The 13,540-nt window shown below is 39.1% G+C and overlaps 1 protein-coding gene across 2 annotated transcripts in view; it reads left to right on the top strand.

The window, feature by feature from the left end:
- Positions 1 to 634: 634 nt before the first annotated feature.
- LOC148861457 (uncharacterized) overlaps positions 635 to 13,540 on the top strand; it is a 32,883-nt gene continuing 19,977 nt past the window's right edge. The window contains exon 1 of one of the 2 annotated variants that reach the window (XM_088941992.1): positions 635 to 909. In XM_088941992.1, the coding sequence (XP_088798118.1) occupies positions 899 to 909 (11 nt within the window). In that variant the 5' untranslated portion in view covers positions 635 to 898. The remainder of the gene's footprint in view (positions 910 to 13,540) is intronic. The other variant, XM_088941990.1, reaches the window with a different exon arrangement.

Raw genomic sequence — 13,540 nt, 5'->3', positions numbered from 1 at the left:
AACAAATTCAATTAACTGCAAGATTGGCAAATGAAAGCGATTATTAATAAGTTCCATTTACTCTCTCTCTTTACTATTTTCAATGAATGCAACGTGTCCAAGGAAGAGGGGGAGTCAGCTTGAGCCTCTACTTGAAAAGCGTCAAATCCTGCCGCTGGGAAGTAAATGGAGTATTTCCATATTATTATTAATGGTGCTATAAGTGCTGAAATCCAACATGTGTCTTCAAAGGTGATCTCGTGCCATAAATTTTGTTGCGTGGAAGCTCCTCAGAAGACGTAAAGAAATTTCTTGACGACTAACCAAATCTAATTGGGTTGCGATTGACCTCAATCCGATCTTAGCCGGCCCAACTTGTACCTATACTTCTCATACAAACCAAATCTAATTGATCAAATAAAAATTTTAGCCTAAATGCTTCAAACACTACATTTGATGCTTGGTCAGGGACTCAGTGGTCACTCAAGTAAATCATAATTTTATCCATCAATATTTTTTTTTTAGTTTCTGTATTTTGACTATTTTCTAATTATTTAAAGGTGTTGTCTACTAAATAAATAAATAATTGCTATTATTAGTCATTGCAGGGTCTTATAGTCTTTTCACTATTATGTCATAAAATCAGCTGATAGCATGATATGGGTTCGTTTCTGTGACTACAAGACGCTTAACAATCACGCGTTAAAACTTGATACTTCGGGGGTCTCGATCAGTAGTAACGAGGTTGCAAGAATTGCACAGAAACTGGTTTAACGGCTTCGAGGGGACCCCACATTTGCAGACACCATTAGTGCCCCTGCTTGCTAATTAACTTAGTTAATTAGTTTATTTTCCAGCTCATAGGCAACCCTCGAACGCGGGAATCGGTGATTCTCCATTTCTGTCTAAACCTGCGAACATGTTCAAGAAGTGAGTGTGCTTCTACCTTTTTCTTTCACCTTGTCTCCGTGTATTTTTTAGTTTACTTGAGGTGCTAAGTGCTTGAATTGTTTTTTAATCGATATTTCTAATTTGTTGGTGTTTGAAGAGAATACTTATTTGTTCAACTCCTCGTTTTCTTCGTAGATTTGTTTAGTTTTGGATTTTGGAGATTTAGGGTTTACGTAATTTGGTGATATATGGGCAACTGAAACATCGTCTAGATCGATGAATTTGGGCTGCAGAGGGACCTGCTTTTTGACTTTTATTTGCGCGCATTGTAGATTTTAATTATGTGCGCTACATTCTTTTCTTCTTTGGATTACCAGACAAAATGGGTGCGGATTTAAATGTTAGTTAGGGTCCTTAGGGATAGATTGCGTTTTAATGCTCCAAGGCTCCAATCCAGAGATGTGATTATCTTCTAGCACGAACTGTTGGTTTTAGCATTGTAGAGGACGAACCGTTCTGGAAAATCGGGAATAGCAGACAAATATCAAATGCTTAATAATCACCAAGAAAGTTATACGGTTTGATTTTTAATACTTCACAAACCAAATAATAGCAGTTTGGAACTAAGGTATGCGTTCGACAAGCAGTCTAGAAGATAAGTTTTTGCTTGATATAGTGTCATGCAGGAAGTAGGGATTTACGGGTTGCCAGTCCACTGCCAACGATTAAAATCATTTCCAAGTAGCTACAGACTGACAAACAACTAAGCAATTACAATCATAAAACAGTAAACTTGTAAAGTGAGAAGCTTCTTTTTAGGGAGTAGGTAGAACCGTAGAAGTTATAAACAAAAATAGATAGGAGGGCCAACATTGTCCTATGAACAAAAGCATAGAGAGTTGCTTGCACATTACGCAATTAAATGGTCAAACCATCTACAGTAATCAGCCAGACAATTCTTTTGCTTGATCCTTAATGATAAAGATTTTATAAATAAATGGAGATGGATCCATAGAAAATGTTTGGCAATAACTTAATCTGAGAGTCCGATGAACCAATAATAGACGCAAACACATAAATGCACTGACACACAAGATAAATATTGATGATGGTCTTGAAAACCTCATGTCTAGATGCCTTACTCTTATGGAAAATTATCAACCAGAGGCCTTTTATGTGGGAAGGATAGGAAGCAGAAATATAAGTTGCACCTGGTAAAGTTGAACAAAGTGTGTAGCCCAAAGAAGGGGGGGGGGATTGGGAGTAAGGAAGCTGAGGAAGCTGCTAATTTAGCCTGTCTTGCCAAGTGGCTGTGGAGGTGGAATGAACAGCCTGATGCATTATGGAGAAGGATTATTCTAGCTAAGTATGGAGCAGATGTGTCATCTTGGGAGCCAGCGGAGACTAAAATGTCTTATGGGTGTGCTGTATGGAGAGGAATTCAAAAAGTGTTGGAGGAATTCAGAAAAGGAATCAGATACAAGGTGAGAGGTGGCACAAGAATCAAATTCTGGACTGATATTTGGTGTGGGGATCAGTGTCTTTATCAGAGCTTTCCCAATCTTTATGAGATTGCTCAAAATAAAGACTGCATGGTTGCAGAGGCTTTTGCTTGGGTAGGAGATACTGCAGTTTGGTGTCCAATGTTCAGAAGGAATTTAAATGATTGGGAGGTTGGGCAGTGGATGGAGTTGATGCAACAGCTATCTGGTATAACTCCTGGCTCCACAGACAGAGAGAGGAGAATTTGGCAGTGGGATAAAGACGAATTTTTCACAGTAAGGTCCTTCTATAACAAACTCACGAAGGTGGAGGTGGTGGATTTCCCAGAAGCTGGTTTATGGAAATCCACAGCCCCTCCAAAAGCTGCATTTTGTTTATGGGTGGCAGTGTCAGGTAAATGTTTGACAGCTGAGGTTTTGGCCAGAAGAAGGATGCCTATGTTTCCTAGCAAGTGCATTATGTGTGGGGAAGCATCTGAGTGCTTAGAATGCTCTGGACAAGGTTTTTGGGGCTGTTTGAAGCTCATTTTTGTTTCCCAGAAAATGTGCTAGCAGTTCTTCAGAGTTGGCAAGGTAATTTGGAGAGCAGGTCCAGCTTTAGTGATCTGGACATTATGGACAGAAAGAAACAAAAGAATGTTTGAAAATGTGTATGTTTCAGAGGATAGTTTATGTAAAGGTTTTTGGGGTAGGAACTGTAGGATGTATTTGTGGGTAGGGTCTCATAATCTGTTCAGGAATAGATCTTATAGCTCCTTTTGTAATCCTGGAGCTCTTTTTGTATCTATGCATACTGAGCAATCTTTTAGTTGATGTACAGCTTCTGATTGAGCACTGGACAGCTCCTTGTTGTGCAGATTTGGTTATTGCTTTTTGTCTAATATATTACTTCACATTTTTCTCAAAAAGAAAAAAAAAGAAAAAATATATCAACTAGAGCACTAGTAGATGTAGGTTTTTTCCTTATTTTTAGGGATTTTGTTAGGGCGGGTCTGATGCTTTTGGGTCTGCTATTGTTGGGTTATTCCTTATCACCCTGCTGTAATTTCCTTTTCCTTTTTCTCTAATAAAGTTTTACTTTTTATTTATCTTAAAAAAAGAGAGCACTAGTAGATGTAGGTGTACATTTTAATGTGATAGTTAGCCTATGTTTAGAAAATACATGGAGGGGGACTTGATATAGGAAAGGTGAAAGATAAGAACACTGCTTTCTTGTGTAAATGGCTTTGGAGATTCTCCTTGGGTCCTCAATCCTTTGTGGTGTCCATGAAAATCTATTGAAGCTATATCTTGGGCTGACATGTGTAAGAAAGCATGTTCAGGTTCAAGTGGCCACTTTGTGTAAATAAAAATAGCTAAAGGTTAGGCCCGTAATCAGTCCACCCCTCTGGTCTTCCCAAGACCCTAGAGAGCTAGGGCCAATAAATGGTCTGTTTTTTTTAATCAAATGTGATATTGTATCAGGTCAGAAAGTCAAATTTTGGGAAGATTTGTCATGGAGTAGCAATCCTTTATGTGCCTAGTTCTATATACTATATTTGACATGTTAAGGAAAAAGCCGTTTTTGACCTAATATCCTTTTCCCTAGTGGGTATTGCTTAGGACTTTGGCTTTAAGAGAGGTTTTAGGGACCATGAGAGTGATTAGGTGATTAACCTCAATTATTTTGAAGTTTTCTATTATTAACTCCAAATGATATTAACAAAAAGATTTTGGGTTTAGACCCACTGGTCTTCTCTGTATGTGCCCAAACCATCTTAGTCTACTTTCCCTCATTTCATCACCTTTTGGATCTACACTCAAGTACTTTCAAATAAGTTCATTTCTAATTCCATCCTTTCTAGTTTTTCCACTCATCTATCTCAACATTCGTATTTCATCATATTCATGTTTGGACATGTCGCTTCTTCACTACCCAACACTCTATTCCAAACAACATTATTTGCCTTAATACTACGCCATCAGCAAATAACATACACTGCAGTACCTCCTGAATATGTTTAGTCAATTCATTAATAAGTAGTGCAAATAAATAATGGCTAAGTGCTGAATCTAATTGAAGTTCCATTGCAACTAGAAATTCTAATGTCTCCAACCTGTTTTCTAACAATGGTTGTTGCCCCCTTTTGTGAATAATTAAGTCCCCATACCTATTTGACACTCTTCCAAAACACACCATCTTATCTTTCCAAGATTCTATCATATGCTCTCTCTTCATGCAATTAATAGTCGTAAGGCATTTCTCCATTGCATCTGTCCACCCCAAAAAAGTTAACCTTAGATGGTGTGCTAGAATTTCCCATTTTGGAGTTGAGAAACATGCTCTCTACTGATGCATTTATCTTGTTATAAAAGGATTAACAGAGAATGACCCTGACTTTTTCCCACCAACACCCTTTTATCTTCTCCACTTGGATTAGGCTTGTTAAGAGGCATGTTGACAAGGGTATTAGTGTCATTTTATCTTCTTTTATGTTATATTTATAGAGTTTATAAATGGATCTGGCCACCTGGGGGGAGAGTATTCTTTTCTCTCCTCTCTTCTTTTCCCTTCTGTTCTTCACTTCTCTCTCCCTCTCTCTCACACACACATACACATGTGCATCAGGCTGAATACCATTTACAAGGCTGTAGCTTCTGATTTAATCATTTAATTATAACATCTCAGCCAAAGATCCATTTTCCCAGTCATTAAGATTTCTTCTAAATTGGGGACTTCAGACCATTCTTTCATTTCACATTTCAAAATATTGTCACCTAAGCATCTGTATTCTCTGTGCCATGAATAAGGTGGGTAATTGTTGCACCATTCTTTCCAGAACCTTACTGTCAAGCAAGTCTCTGAATACCATTTACAAGGCTGTAGCTTCTGATTTAATCATTTAATTATAACATCTCAGCCAAAGATCCATTTTCCCAGTCATTAAGATTTCTTCTAAATTGGGGACTCCAGACCATTCTTTCATTTCACATTTCAAAATATTGTCACCTAAGCATCTGTATTCTCTGTGCCATGAATAAGGTGGGTAATTGTTGCACCATTCCTTTCAGAACCTTACTGTCAAGCTAGTCTACTTGATATTACCTGCCTCCAAAGGCTTCCTTGTTCCTCATTGAATTGCCAAAATGACTTTCCAAGGAGTGCTGTGCATGTGCTCACCTTTTGAACCCACCCTAGCCCCAATCTTATGCTGCATTATGGTTTATACATCTGGTTTTAGCCCATCAAATGAAACTTAAGTCATCCTTTCAGCCTTCCCATGAGAAATCCTTGATTGTCTTCTCCAATTGATTAACAAAGCTGGATGGTCAATTATCAAAAAAAAAAAAATGCTGGATGGTCTTGGGAAAAGAGATAAATAGTACATTAGTAGAGATGAAAACACACTTTTTTTTATCAGTGTAATTTTACCCCCTCGTTGATAGATGTCTTGCCTATCTGGTTTTTCTTTTTTTCAAAGATGGTAAAATATAGTATTATATTCAAAGAAGATAAAAGAACTCAGCTATATAAAAGCTGCCCCTGCAACTGCTTTATAAAAAGATTTTCATATACAAAGAAAGAACCATGATTTATACTTTTAAACAACTTGTATATAGCTAGCCAAAAAAAAAAAAAAACTTCCCACAGCCTTCTGAAAAAACACTCCACCATTTGGTCCCAGATTGACTTTGAGATGCATCTTTCTACAAGTGGAAAATGTAATTATTTTTTGCGGAGCTTTATGATATTATGGCCCAGTATGTGTGCCAACTGTTCCAACTCCATTACTTCTCCCACAGCCATCAGCTCACTCTTGTTTGACCAAGATGGCTATATTTTACTAAGCTATTTAGTACTAGTAGGGCAAGGAACTTCATTGAGAACAAAACTTCTAATTAGATGTAAATCAGTCCTCAAATATCAAGAACAAATTTAGGGATTAGAAGAAGTAAAGAACAGGTCTGAACAGCTATACATGAGAAGATGGCGAAAAGAGAAGGTAAGAGAAGAAGAAGTCGAATTAATCTCCATTCTTCTCTAACCCTATTTTATTCAGATCTAAAAGTTAGATGATGACAAGAATGCCCTTAAGTGGGCGGCCAGCTTGGCAGTTACATAAAGAGAATAAAACAAGAATAAATAACAGGCCCATTAAGTGTGGTCCATCAACAATAAAATAAAAGATATTACAAGAGAGGATGTTAGGGCCCATTCGGCCCAGTCTCTTTACACTCCCCCTCAAGTTGAGCATAGATGTCAATCATGCCCAGCTTGCTTATATAGTGTGTCATTTTCCCTCTTGGAACTCCCTTGGTCAAGATATCAACCACTTGCTCTTCTAATGTGATGAATGGTAAGAAAACTTCTCCTGAAGAAACTCTTTCCCTTATAAAATGCCTATCAACCTCAATGTGCTTAGTTTTGTCATGTTGAACAAGATTATGTGCAATGATGATAGTAGCTTGGTTGTCACAATAGAGCATCATTGGTTTCTCGTAGTCCATCCCCAATTCTTCTAGAAGGGAACGTAGCCACGGTAATTTTGACACACCATGTGCCATTGCCCTGTATTCTGCTTCAGTTGAGGATTTAGCAACTACAGATTATTTCTTACTCCTCCATGACACAATATTTCCAACAACCAGAGCACAATAACCAGAGGTGGATCTTCTATCATCAATACATCTTGCCTAATCGGCATCAGTAAAAGCTTCCAGCTTCATGTGACCATGTTTAGCAAATAGAATACCTTTCCTTGGGGTACCTTTCAAGTAGCACAGAACCCTTTCTACAGCAGCTAAATGAGTATCTCTGGGAGAATGCATAAATTGACTAATAACACTTACTGCATAGGAAATATCTGGCCGAGTCATGCAAATGTATAATAACTTCCCAAGCAGTCTCTGAAACACTCCCTTATCAGACAAAAGCTCACCATCTGTAGCAGAAAGCTTATGATTAGGATCAATAGGAGTGGAGATGGGTTTAGCTCCAAGTTTACCAGTTTCAGCAAGAAGATCAAGGACATATTTACGCAAGAGATGAAGATTACCATCCTTAGATCGAGCAAGTTCAATGCCTAAGAAATACAAAGATCTCCCAAATCCTTGATTTCAAATTCAGAGTTGAGAAATCCTTTTAGTTTACTAACCTCTTCAATGTCATTACCCGTGACCACAATATCATCAATATAAACAATCAAGAAGGTCACCAGAGAGTCATTTTTCTTCAAGAACAGTGTATGATCAGATTGAGTTTGAGTGTAGCCAAAGGAGACAAGAGCAGCCCGAAATCTCTCAAACCAAGCCCGAGACTGTTTGAGACCATAAATAGATTTGTGTAGTTTACACACCTTACCTTTCATTTCCTTCCCATACACTCCTGGAGGTAGAGACATATAGACCTCTTCATGCAGGTCTTCATTCAAGAAGGCATTTTTAATATCAAACTAGTGTAGGGGCCAGTCAAAAGTAGCAGCTAGAGATAGTAAAACCCTGATTGAGGTCATCTTAGCTACAGGAGCAAATGTCTCAAGATAGTCAATGCCATACATTTGAGTGTAGCCCTTAGCAACAAACCGAGCCTTAAACCTCTCGACAGAGCCATCAGAGTGATATTTAATGGTAAACACCCATTTACAACCCACTGGTTTCTTCCCTTCCGGCAAGTCAACAATATCCCATGTATGGTTCTTAAGCAATGCATGTAGTTCGGCCATCATAGCATCCCTCCATTCATCTTGAGATAATGCTTCCGGTACAGACCTGGATATCACATGGGAAGAAACAGAGGCAAGAAAGGAGTAGTAGGAAGGGGAGAGAAGGTTGTAAGACAAGTGTTTGGAGATACAATGGACTGTACACTTCCGCTTGCCCTTGCGGAGAGTAATAGGAAGGTCAAGGTCTGGGACAGTCAGAGATGGGTCAGTAGAGGGCTGACCTGTTACCGTAGGAATGATGGGAGTGGTGAGATGCTCTTCTGAAGGAGTGGAAACAATCTGCACATGTCTGAATCTCTGCCTTTGGTACCACCTTTGGAGAGCGGGAGCAGGAATATCGGACTCACAATGAATATCAGAGGTTGGTCCAATGGGAGAAGTGGACACCCCATGATCGGACTCACAAGGAATGGGAAGAGGAACAACTGGAGACATAGCAAAGGGCTTGTTAGATTTCTCCCCCTCAGGAGGAATGCTAAAGAAGGGAGTCAACTTGGCAAAGGTGACATCCCGAGATATAAAACGGGTGCCACAAACTGGATCAAAACAGCAATAACCCTTCTGTGTGGAAGCATATCCCAGAAAAACACATTTATGAGCCTTATGTTCAAACTTGTGCCTTTGATGACTATGGATATGCGCATAGCAAGTGCACCCAAAAACACGGAGAGGAAGAGAAAAGATATTCTCGTCCGGTAAGAGAAGACTAAAAGGGGTTTTAAAGCCAAGGACCCGGGAGGGCATACGGTTGATAAGAAAAGTAGCAGTAAGAAACAACATCTCCCCAAAATTTTATAGGAACATGGGATGCAAATAAGAGGGATCTGGCAACCTCGACCACATGTCTGTTCTTTCTTTTTGCCACCCCATTTTGTTGTGGAGTGTAGGAACAAGAACTTTGATGAATAATCCCAAAAGCTTCAAGATAGGTGGAGAGGGTTCTCTCAAAATACTCCTTAGCATTGTCAGAACGGAATATTTTGATACGAGTATTAAACTGGGTGAGGATGAGTTCATGAAATTTTTTCACAATAGCTGGTACTTCATCCCTGGATTTCATGAGATAAATCCAAGTGTAACGTGAATAATCATCAATAAAAAGGATAAAGTACCTGTAACCCCCCATGGTTGGCATATGATATGGCCCCCACACATCAGAGCGAACAATATGGAAAGGAGAAAGAGATCTTTTATTGCTAATTGAATAGGAATGTCTACAATGCTTTGCTAGTTCACATGACTCACAATGAAGATTCGATAAAGACACTTAAAACATATCTGGGAACAGATGACTCAAAGCAGAAAAAGACAAGTGACCAAACCGAAAGTGACATAATAAAATTTTGTTGACAGACTCTGACACAACTGACTCTAAGGCAACTCCATGAGGTGGTCCCCAAGCTTGATCCGGTGTGTCCAACAAGTATATTCTGTTCGCCTCATGGCCACTCCCAATCATCCTCTGAGACTGCAGGTCCTGAAAAACACATTGAGTGGGAAAGAAGGTTATGCTGCAATTCATGGATTTTGTTAAGCTATTAACAGATAAAAGGTTTGTGTTAAGTTTAGGGACATGAAGGACAGATGATAAGAAAAGGGTGTCAGAGGTCTTTATATCACCTTTACCAGAGATGGGGGCAAGGGACCCATCGGTAAGGGATGTTTTCTCTTTTTCAGAGAGAAGGTGATATGAGCAAAAAAGATTAGACAGGCTGGTCATATGGTCTAATGCATCGGAATCAATAATCCAAGGGATTTTATGATTACTTGAAACTGAAGCATGATTTACAGAAGCATGAATACCTGAGTGAGCAAAAGCCAATGAAGATGATGTGTTGTTGGAAGGGTGAGCTGAAGAAACCGTAGCTTCCAAGTGATTTAGGAGCCTCCCATACTTTTCAAAATCCAGCTTCATTGCAGCCAATTGCTCAATGGTTGATTTCTCTTCACTCTCCTTACTTCCCCCTTCAGGTACTGTAGCAACATTAGCAGTCTTAGGTTTTCCTACCTGACTACCCTTCTTAGAGTTATTGTTATTCTTAAACCTATCAGGGAGAAGCTCAGGATGAAGCTTTCGGCAGGTGTCCTTTGTATGCCTCGGTTTCTTGCAATATTCACACATTTGCTCTCTTTTCTCAGTAGGGCCCTTTGGCTTCATTCCTGCATGTGCAAAATATTCTGTAGGTGGACTCTACAACTGAACCTGTCGCCTACTCTCCTCACTACTTATCATAGCATATGCTTGTAAAAGAGTAACCTCATCTCTGGCCAAGATATTTTGTCTATAATGTCAAACTCAGGGTTGAGCCCGGTGAGAAATTCAAACACCCTATTTCTCTCCACTAGCTTTCTATACATTTCAGCATCCTTCTTATTCTCCCATACCACTGTCTCCATAACATCAATTTCCTGCCATAGGGATTTCAGTATAGAGTAGTAGATTGCTACACTCTTCTCCCCCTTTCTCAGGTTCTTCACATCACTTTTCAACTTATAAGCTCTAGCTACATTTAATTTCTATGAATAGGTCTCAGTAACACTGTCCCATATCTCCTTAGCCGAAGACATCCAAAGATAGGCTGGTTTATATGAGGTTGCATAGAGTTGACCAACCATCCTATGACAGTATAGTTCTCTTGCATCCATTTTTCAAATTCAGGGTCTGTCTCTTCGGGTTTCACCTTACTGCTTGTGAGATACCCGAGTTTTCCTCTACTACAGACATAGATTCTTATAGATTGTGCCCAAGCAAGATAATTTGTCCCATCTAGCTTGATTGTGGTTACACCAGTCAAAACGGAATCTACTGAGCCAAGGCCAGAAACCGGTACCTGCTTGAACTCACTTCCGTATGTCTCCATCAATCAAACGAAAATCAAAGAACCAGAAATTTTGTCTATATAAACTTACTTGAAGTCAAACCACAACTCGGGTGCTTGAAAAACTAGGGTTTTGCTCTGTCCAGCTATTGGGAGGAAGAGAGAAGATGTAGCCACACCTACCAGACCAACCCAAATTCTTCCAAACCTGAACCGCCCTCCTTTAACAGTCAAGAGACACCTTCCAAGCACAAAGTGCCACACCCAAGCTTCACCTTTCTTGGTAACCTCGAAAATCTCTAGTCGGCTAGGGTTTCGGGCAGCAGCAGAACACCGCTTCTTGGCAAAATCCAGCAAGATCTAAACTCTCCAAACCCTCTACCAACTAGGCAAGTGATCCTCTATACTATAGAGAACCTATCTCTCCATACACTCCATTGATTTTAGAGTGTATGGGAACGAAGAAAAAGAAAGAAGAACTAAATCCGCTCTGATACCAAGATGTAAATCAGTCCTCAAATATGAAGAACAAATTTAGGGATTAGAAGAAGTAAAGAACAGGTCTGAACAGCTATACAGGAGAAGAAAATGGCGAAAAGAGAAGGTAAGAGAAGAAGTCGAATTAATCTCCATTCTTCTCTAACCCTATTTTATTAAGATCTAAAAATTAGATGATGACAAGAATGCCCTTAAGTGGGCGGCCAGCTTGGCAGTTACATAAAGAGAATAAAACAAGAATAAATAACAGGCCCATTAAGTGTGGCCCATCAACAATAAAATAAAAGATATTACAAGAGAGGATGTTAGGGCCCATTCGGCCCAGTCTCTTTACATAATTCACCCTCCAGGGGCTCAAAATGGCTTTGGTCTCATGATGATTACTTTGTTTGTTGGAGGCGGCTGTCAAGTAGTAACTTATATAGTTCTTCTCAAGGGAAGAAGGACTATGGACCCTAAGATACTGACCTGATTACTAGAGAAGCAAAGGCTCTGGCTTCATATCTGAACTGCTTGTTCTGATGGGCACCCAGATCATCCAAATAGCATTGGATGATCTAGCAGTGTCAGGGAACATGATTGTTGCTGCTGGCTAAAAAAATTGATATCGTTGGGGACATGCATGAAGGAGCAGTAACTGTTATGAGAACACCAGAAGGAGAGAGAATTTTCAATCATTAGACGTGGTGTGGTGGTGTATGTTGCTTGTTGATGATAATGTATTGAGTGATAAAACTAAATATGGGCTAAATATAGATATAACGACAGAGAGATGTTTCTTAATAAAAGGTTTTAATATAAGTAAAACTAAGATAGAGTTCACATATTGCAATTTTAGTGGAAATAGTAATAACTGTGTGGTTCAATGAAGATTGGCGATGAGGAGATAACCCAAACTGATCACTTCCAATGTGTGGAGCAGAATTCTAGGGAATCAAGAACTGACATGTCCAAAAAATGAATTTAGTTGAGATGAGGATGCTGAGGTAGTGAGGTGGATGAGTGGTCAGACTAAAAATGATAGAACTAGAGAGCACATTCAAAAGGACTTGGGAGTATCCCTGGTAGGTGACAAGATGAGGGATAAGAAGTGGTAAGAAATGGTCTAAAGACTTGAAACTTAATAGAAAACATGGCTCTTGATAGATCACAATGATGGGGCAGGATTCAAAAGGCTGAACCCAAATATTTGGGATTAAGGCTGAATGTCAGTAGCAGCTTCCTTTGCAATAATTTGGTGTATTGTTCCTTCTTTTTAAGTGGTCCAGCATAAAAACGTTGAGGTAACAAACAACAATTTGATCACAGGTATAGGAATGGCATACAAAATTATTGAGGTAAGAAGCAACATTTTGATGATAGGTGTTGGTTTGAGGTAACAAACAACAAGCCCAAAAACAGTTACTCATGCTGTTCTCTGCTGTTAGTGTCAATAGCAGACAACAACCTACCAAAAGACACAAAAAGTACAAAAAATGAATGAAAAGTGGTGGCTAATAAACATAAGAAATAAACCAAAACAAAGCTTTCAATGTTGCACCAAATATGCAATACCAGTTTCTGCTGATCCATAATTATGTGGTGGGTCAAATCCAAGTGGTCCCATGGAGTGCAACAGCACCAAGAGAGTGAGTAGAAATCTGCTGAACTCAAAAAAATGTCAACAGAAAAGTGGTTTCTTGAAGAGAGAAGGAGAAGAAGAAAAGAGGAGATCTTGAAAGAAAGGAGAGCAATAATCTGGCCGCCCCCTTCACTTATTATTTATACTAAAAATAATAGAGCAGTATAAGGACAACTATGCCCTTATAGGGTGGCAAAACATAAAACAACATATATAAGACTCGAAAACATAATAAAATTTGGACTCACATAACTATTGTAGTCCCCACCACCTATCTAACAACTAACATAAAACATTTACTCAGAAAAACAACATAAAACTAATTAATCTTCAACACTCCCCCTCAAGTTGGGAGTAATGTCACACATTCCCAACTTGCGTAGATCATGTTCAAGCTTGTTCTTTGCCACCCCTTTAGTGAGTACATCAGCCAACTGTAATTTTGAAGAAACATAAGGCAAACAGACTTCTTCGACTGTTACCCTTTCTCTTATGAAGTGCCTATCAACTTCAATATGTTTTGTCCTG

The sequence above is a fragment of the Nelumbo lutea genome, chromosome 4 (genome assembly GCF_056320005.1).
Source record: "Nelumbo lutea isolate HS-2025 chromosome 4, American lotus-T2T, whole genome shotgun sequence".
NCBI classification, from domain to species: domain Eukaryota; kingdom Viridiplantae; phylum Streptophyta; class Magnoliopsida; order Proteales; family Nelumbonaceae; genus Nelumbo; species Nelumbo lutea.
The sequence above is the reverse complement of the archived record's forward strand: the minus strand, read 5'-3'. Positions and strand labels throughout refer to the sequence as shown.